Raw genomic sequence first — 7,824 nt, forward strand, 5'->3', positions numbered from 1 at the left:
ACGCTCTTGATAAGCGTCGAGAATTCCTCTGTCATACCAACATGTCTGCGTCCTTTGGATAACGTGAATGTAAACATGCCCGTGACTATAAACCTTAAAAATCCTACCCTGATTTGAGCTTTCGTACAGAATCAGTCGCGATCAAGCGGAATGGCCCTCCGTGCGTGCAGCTGGGCTGTAAGAAATTCAGTCTGCGCCTCAAGGTTGTCTGTCCTGTCAGGTCGACACGAACATGCGTTGCTTTTCCTCAGAACGGGTCAGTCGACTTTGATGAAGATACTATCGTTTTGGTTTTAAGTATCGCTTACTTGCTGTGGTCGGTGTACTGCAAGTTGAAACCTAAAATGTCTAAACATTATTGAAAATAATGATCGACTAAGTGCCTCAAGCCTGTACTGATCGGAATTCAACATATTCAGCATTCATGTTTTCTTAGCTCCTTTCATCGTAAGGTTAATGGATTTGGTTTCATGCTTGATCATTTATCTACGAGTTTCTCAGGAACGACATTTTCCCCAAATGCTAAAGTATCGTGAACTGTGCAAATATCTGAGATGTTGTTAGTAAGCTATTAAAATCAATCGTTCTGTTTACCTTCTGGCAATGAGCTGAGCTGTTGATGGTGATGATGATGATGTCTTTCAGGCATTGCAGCTCACAGCCGGCGGACGAATGGACTGAGCTTCACCCCTGTCTGTTTTATTACGTCTGATGCATTTTTGAACAGACTAGCAAAAGGCAAAGTGGCAGAGCAAGATGACAGCGGATATCACCACCCAACCTCAGTTCCGCCGCACCACGGTAATCAAAGCACTCCGATGTTCAACTCCAATACTTTCCAGAATCTGTGTATCCGTGTATCCCTGTCCCTGGCGTTTGCCAACGTCCACAGCCATAATATGTCCTCTATATCACTGCTCTGGCAGCTGTCCCCCCTTCTCATTCAACTCTTCACCTTGCATTGTCTCTCTCGTTTCACTGTCGTCATCCTTATTTTGTCTCTCAGGCGAACAACTATCTCTGTTAATGAGAGAACCGGATCAACCCGAGACCTCAAGGGTTCTGAAAGTGGCCATAGTGGGTTCCCCAAACGCTGGGAAGTCCACTCTATCTAACCAGCTGCTTGGCAGAAAGGTATCCCAGCTCTCTGTCCCTAATGTTCTCTTCCCCCCCCTCCACACTATACATATGATGCTGTAATGTTGTTGGTGTCTTCCCATAGGTCTTTGCTGTGTCCAAGAAAGTACACACGACACGGTCGAAAACCCTCGGTGTACTGACCGAGGATGACACGCAAATAGTAAGAATCTGAGCCCAGTGAGCTCTAAAGGAGCACTTTGATACACAAAACTATGCAGAGTGAGTGCTGTTGTTTTTTTGACTATAGCTTTATTTTGTTTCCTTAGATTCTGCTAGACACACCAGGTCTCACCACTGCATCGAAGGTTAAAAGGTGATGTGTGAGGGCTTTTAACTCCAGGTAGCGTGTTGATGTTATGTAGAAGTGTTATTATGTGGGCAGTGTATTTTTATTATCTTTATAGATTTCTTATCTTGTTGTACAGCACTTTGGGAACCTAGTGTTTGTTTAAATTGTGCTATAAATAAAGTGGATTCGATTGGATTGGGTTCTTATGGGGAATCCTTTCAGACGATAGCACTGTGAAATCAGCGACGGAACCAGACCGTGACAACCTGACTTCTGAATTCCCACAGACACAACCTGGAGAGCTCCCTGCTGTCAGATCCCTGGAGCACCGTGAAGGAAGCCGACCTGAGTAAGAGATTGCCTTCTGAGTCTGGCCCCCGTTTTTGTCAGTTCTACGGATTTGAAGCCTGGATGTTTACGTGTAGACCCTCTGTAAAGGCGGGGCGGTCCTAATGGCGGGGCTTGTGTCTTGATCTCCAGTGCTGGTCATGGTGGATGTGGCAGACAAATGGGCCTGTGAGAAGCTGGACCTGGAGGTGCTGAAGGTCCTGGCTAAGCACCCGGAAGTCCCCGCAGTGCTGGTGCTCAATAAGGTATCGGTTTCCTACGACGCCTTTTATGATGAAAGTTCATTACAGTTTAGATCCCTGTTTGACTTATAGTCCAATAACTTACTTCCAAAGGCATTTGATTACAATAACAGGGTTTCTTTTATGGAAAATTGTATCATGTATTGCAATAGTATTTTGTAATTTCATTACAAAATAGATTATTCGAAGGATATTGCCTCATCCCACTGCAGACAGAGTAACAGTACAGAGTCCAATAGAACCGATTTTGAAATGCAAACTTGACATGTCAATCAATATCAATCGTATATGGTTTGGATCCCTGCTTGACTTTTTGCCGCTAAGACGGACCTGGTCAAGAACAAAGTCAAGCTGCTGGACGTGACGGCCCACCTGACGTGTGGCGTGGTGAACGGCCAGAAGCTGCAGGTCAGGAGGGTGGTCCGACCGCGCCGGGCTGCGGCCGGGACCCCCGCAGAGGCCGCGCCGCCCCCGCCCGCCGAGTCCGCCCCCCGAGACACGCCCCAGGGCGAGTCTCCGTCCGTGGGCAGCGACGCCAGCCCGGCCGGGACCCCGAGCCAGGAGCCACTGAGCCAGGAGCCACTGAGCCAGGGGCCACTGAGCCAGGAGCCACTGAGCCAGGGGCCACTGAGCCAGGAGCCACTGAGCCAGGAGCCACTGAGCCAGGAGCCACTGACCCAGGAGCCACTGAGCCAGGAGCCACTGAGCCAGGGGCCACTGAGCCAGGGGCCACTGACCCAGGGGCCACTGAGCCAGGAGCCACTGAGCCAGGGGCCACTGAGCCAGGGGCCACTGAGCCAGGGGCCACTGAGCCAGGAGCCACTGGGGCCGCTGAAGAGCCGGCAGGGCTGGCCCCATTTCAGGGACGTCTTCATGGTGTCCTCCGTGGACCAGGAGGACGTGGACGCGCTGAAGGTGGGTGAGGCCGGGGGGGATGGCAGCGGGAGGAGGGGGGGGGGGGGGGGGGAGGATGTCGTTGCATAATTGCAGCAGGTGGATTCAACATTCAACAAGGACATTGGGGGGAGGGGCAGGTGTCACTCATGGCCGGACTTTTATGTGTGTGTGTGTGTGTGTGTGTGTGTGTGTGTGTGTGTGTGTGTGTGTGTGTGTGTGTGTGTGTGTGTGTGTGTGTGTGTGTGTGTGTGTGTGTGTGTGTGTGTGTGTGTGTGTGTGTGTGTGTGTGTGTGTTAAAAAAATAACTTGATTATTGCAATTCATCTATATAGATAAACCGATTGTCTGTTTTGACTTCCCTTCAGACAAACAAGTTCCCTCCTTCGGACAACCACCAATCAGTCTATTTTCTTACACTCTATAGTTTGGAAACAAATGACATTTTAATAAATTACGTTTTTATATCTTAATTCAAATTTCCCTTTTTGTTAAACCAAGAGGGGTTCTTCTCATGGTGTAGCATTGGGCCAGAGTTAATTTATAATGCACATATTTGCTACAGTGATGATATAAATGCAAACTAACATACCACCTTCCACATGGAGAGAGGAAGAGAGCAACCATAGTTGCGAGGAGAAATGTATACAACACGTGTTAACATGTGCAAGTTAGAAAGTAAAGGATGTAAGAATTTGTGATAATATTGTTGAGATACATTTTACCGACAGACATTTGCGCAGCAGCTTCCTACTGAGGGTCGAAACACCTTTGATACAACATTATTCCGATGTCATCATTCCCTCAACACTCTTTTTTCTGTCTCTCTTAGCGGTACTTGGTGGTGGAGGCCAAGGCCGGACCCTGGCACTACCACAGTGAGGTTCTGACCGACCAGACCCCTGAAGAGGTCTGCGCCAACATAGTCCGAGAGAAGCTTCTGGAGAACCTGCGCCAGGAAGTGCCCTACACCATGACTCAGGTAACTGAACCGAAGCGCCTCGGTGCAGTCTGTCTTTGATAACATGTTTATGAAAGCATATTTCTGCAGTAATGCACTCAAAAGGGAAATTTGCTTTGTTATACTTTCTGTGCCAAAATCAAAGCTCTTATTTATAGAATGTTCTCACTTTACTGGTTGTATTGCATAATTCTGCACAACGTATTGAAAGCAAATAAATGGACTTGATACTTCCAACACTAAAGCCAATCTATTGATAATATATGTATTAATGTCCTCAGTCCATTGAGTTCTGGAGCGAAAATGAAAATGGAGAGCTGGACATTGCAGTGAAACTTTACGTCAAGAAAGAAGCACACATGGCAAGTATTTTCTCAACCTTTTTCTCAAGGTCTATAAAGTCTGTCTGGTTAATCGATTTTTCACTGTGGTTTGAGGAAGTCTGTGTTGCTAACTCAATACTGTTGTTATTGTTGTTCCAATTTAAAAGTAAACGTCAATACAGCTTTTGATTCGTAGCTTAGCTTCAGCTCTTAAAAGCACACATTTCCTGTGTGATCCGTCTAATTAGTTAGAGATCAAAGTTGAACGTGGTTAAACAGTCAACATGATTTCAAATATTTGGGAAAGCAGGAGATGGAATCTCTCCCCTGTTTATTTGCATTTCTTTCATATTTATTTTATAACTTATGTCTTTTATATCGGCCATCTCTGGAACCATATTTCTTTTTATGTTGGTCCATCTTGTAAATATTTGAACATCCTTTCCAAATCATGCATATTTGATTTTCAACTTGTATCTGCTGCAGTGAAATCCCTAATGGACACAGCATTTAAACAGAGTTAGTCTACCTAAGAGTTCTGAAACCATTCGCTAGCCTCCAAATAAACCAGGGGGGAAAGAAAATGACGCTTTGGAAACCTTTTATGTTCAGCTTCAATAGGATCTCAAAGTGCACGACTCATCTTGCCGATGTTAAAAATACATTTCTTTTTCGTAAAAGAGCGTGACGAATATACACTATTGTAGTGCACCATACATGTGTTATTTAAGAAGGATACAGACAGGTTTAGAATAGTATCTTTGAAGTTAAGCTATTGGGTACAGAGAGGTGTATCTACTTTTATATTTTTATGTCTAATATCTATCATACAGATGATACCCTCATTCATGAACTTGACTAAAAGGTGAACGTGCTATACAGTTACCATTACTTTCAGATTAAAGTAAAAAAACATGGCAGATGTAACAACCAATCACGTGTGCTGTCTCATGCTGACATGGCCGTGTTCTCTGGTCTGTAGAAGATGGTGATTGGCACGGCGGGTCAGATGGTGGCACGTATCGCCCGCGAGGCGGGACAAGACATGAGCAACATCTTCCTGAGGGAGGTCCGACTGAGGCTCTCCGTCAAGCTGAAGAACTGAAGAGCCAGAGACGTATCCAAATGATTTAGAGACCGTTAAGAGATGGGTGGGGGAGAGGGGTGGGGGGGGCGTCCTTGGATTGAAGGGACAACCTTCAGTGTTTCCTTTATCTGAAAACCGACAGCACGGACCCTACAATAGATGTGACAGGGATGATGTGTCCTGCAAACTCATAAAACCACCCGTTATATTTTATTAACTTGAATCCATGCGAACCCGATGAACTGCTTATGTAATGTAACGTGACGCCATTTAAGAAAATATTTGAGTCTATTTATACGTGTAAGTATGTGCTGTAATTATGTGTTAAAGAGTCAGTTGATAATTTCAGTTGAATAAGTTGCACACAATAAAAAAAAAATCATGTTTTGGAAATATCTCTGGCTTTATATAGAATGTAAGTCAGTCATGACTAGACTCTTTATTTACATGCAATGAGACATTTAGGAGAGGGGGAAAAAGCTTAGCAATAAGAGCCTCCTACTGTGGCCCTTTGGAGAGCAATGCACCGTGCAGTGGACTCCCTTTACACTAACGTGAGGAACGGATATAGCTGAGGTTAGCGGTTATGGTCACTCGGATGTCCCCGATGCACCATCCCACTATTCCCCACTCCGCCTCCCCCCTCCCCTTGCTGTACTTTCGTCCACCTCGTTAGAAGTACAGCCATCCCCTCCCGGAGTCTCCTTTTTCTTTATCCCTGCCGTCCCATGCGTTTTTTCTCTTCCTTATCCATCCTCATATCTCGCTCTCTCACGCACGCGCGCGCTCTCTCTCCTTTTCTCTCCCTTTCTCTCCCTTTCTCTCACTTCCTCTCGTCTTTCAAAGCCTAGCTCCGCCGCCCTCCCCGAGGACGGAATTGTCTCCCCTTAATGGAACGTTAACCTGATGCTAAAAATGGGTCAGATAATGGTGATTAGATTCATCCGCCGCTCCCCCGGCGCTTACTCCGTCCGGAGCATAGTGACGAATAACTAGCCGTTGGCCCGGAGGAGGAGAGCGATAGAGTGAGAGTGAGGTAGTGATGTTCGTCTCTCCCTCTCTGCAACTGCTCCCCTGTGATTAGACTAGCAGTTGCAAAGCGGAGATCTTCACAAAAGACAACGTTGTTTTTTTTTTTACAGGGCTACGCAAGGTTGCAGCTTCCACGAAACGATTTAAACCAAGGCTAGTTATTTATTTAGCACAATATAGTCATTCAAACTGCGTTAGTGCCCATTAAAAAAAAAGAAAGAAACGAAAACTTTTTCCCAATTAAAAAGAAAATACAAGGCTTTTGGAAAGAATGCACACTTTTTTATTGATTAGTTGTCGGCATAACCATACATGTCAACTATATTTATAGCCTACTTACAAGATGGGATACAGTTTAACGAGGCATCAATTATTTAGTTGATGAATTAGGCTAGCTGTTAACTTAAAGGGATCTTCATCCAGCTTCTTCAGTGATCCGTGGTTCGAGCCAGAAGGGTTTGAGTGAAGGCCGGGGAACCCTTACCATTGCTAAAAACTCAGTAATGGTAACGGTTTCACTGCCTCCCTCCATCAGGCGGTCCTGCCGCTCCGGGTGAGCTAAGTTCATTCCAAGGGCCTCTGACGGAGAATGATACCCTGGATAGTACATCATCTATACTGTAGTGTCTCCATAATGAACTTACAGTATATGATGATATCCTGTCCAGGGCTCAAGACCAACGGCTACCGTTGTCTGGTCCCCAACCTGTCCTCTACCCTGCAGAAATTAAGAGAGGCACTACATATTAATGCTTTATAGAGGGACTTCAAGAAGAGCATTTCTCTGGCAAAAATATATCAAACCATTGAGGCCCTACAACCAATTAAAAAAAAAAGATGACATATAGCGTCAATTGCAATTTTAAATACGTTTTCATTATAATTGCAGTGTTGAAATAAACTAGGAAATAGATAATAACATAGCCTATAAACTAAAGCTATGTGTGTAACTCTTGTAAACCAATTAAATGACAATGAGACGAGAGAAGTAGTGGATTCTTACCTGTGTACGCTTGGTCTTCACTCTGGATGAAGACACCAAAGTCTGGCGTCTCCTTAGCGGCCCATCCTCTGAAGTTTGCGCTACCCTTAAGGTCATGTGGACGTTGGACTTAGCCTTCAGGGGTTCGGATCTTAAAGCCTCCTGGCTCATTAGCATATTATGATGAAATTTGGGCTGGGCTGAAGTAGAAAAGGGCTAGACCTCTCTTATCTGCTGCTGGCCTGACAGTCCCACCCTTAATGCACGTAGGCCTATTCATGGTTGCATCGTCAACTGTGAGAATTTCACACACGTGGATTTTTATTATTTGTACACGCGCATAAAAATAGGGAGGACGTCATTGACTTAGGGCCTACACTCGGTTCCGTTTTAAGAAGTGTATAATCCTTTCTTCAATGCACATAATTATGTGCATTAAATTAATGCACCCCCAGGAGACTCCGAGAGAGGGTGTTCTATGCTGAAACTAGGTTTCCATTATGTTTTGCTGACACAAATTCACTTA

At 45.2% G+C, this 7,824-nt stretch overlaps 2 protein-coding genes and 1 long non-coding RNA gene across 3 annotated transcripts in view; 1 reads left to right on the plus strand and 2 right to left on the minus strand.

Annotated features, from left to right (window-relative positions):
- fam222ba (family with sequence similarity 222 member Ba) overlaps positions 1–693 on the minus strand; it is a 37,294-nt gene extending 36,601 nt beyond the window's left edge. The window contains exon 1 of the mRNA XM_030361005.1: positions 595–693. The gene's annotated coding sequence lies outside the window, so the exon portion shown is untranslated. The remainder of the gene's footprint in view (positions 1–594) is intronic.
- eral1 (Era-like 12S mitochondrial rRNA chaperone 1) lies at positions 9–5,677 on the plus strand. Its single transcript, XM_030361007.1, has 11 exons — positions 9–256; positions 646–801; positions 1,007–1,134; positions 1,223–1,300; positions 1,407–1,453; positions 1,717–1,778; positions 1,910–2,022; positions 2,344–2,934; positions 3,746–3,895; positions 4,156–4,236; positions 5,180–5,677. The coding sequence occupies exons 1-11, from the start codon at positions 151–153 to the stop codon at positions 5,300–5,302; spliced, it is 1,635 nt and encodes a 544-aa protein (XP_030216867.1). The 5' UTR covers positions 9–150; the 3' UTR covers positions 5,303–5,677.
- Positions 5,678–6,576: 899 nt separating this feature from the next.
- On the minus strand, positions 6,577–7,477 carry LOC115547061 (uncharacterized). The gene is made up of 2 exons (XR_003977331.1): positions 7,320–7,477; positions 6,577–7,034 (listed from the first exon to the last, which is right to left on the minus strand). It is a non-coding gene; the product is annotated as an uncharacterized LOC115547061 (long non-coding RNA).
- Positions 7,478–7,824: the final 347 nt, after the last annotated feature.

This window comes from Gadus morhua, chromosome 7 (genome assembly GCF_902167405.1).
Source record: "Gadus morhua chromosome 7, gadMor3.0, whole genome shotgun sequence".
Classification (NCBI taxonomy): Eukaryota; Metazoa; Chordata; class Actinopteri; order Gadiformes; family Gadidae; genus Gadus; species Gadus morhua.

Coding starts and splice junctions, on each gene's coding strand:
- eral1 (XM_030361007.1), top strand. CDS start 151: ATGGCCCTCCGTGCGTGCAGCTGGGCTGTAAGAAATTCAGTCTGCGCC. Junction 1,301..1,406: donor CCGAGGATGACACGCAAATA/GTAAGAATCTGA, acceptor TTGTTTCCTTAG/ATTCTGCTAGACACACCAGG. Junction 1,779..1,909: donor CGTGAAGGAAGCCGACCTGA/GTAAGAGATTGC, acceptor CTTGATCTCCAG/TGCTGGTCATGGTGGATGTG.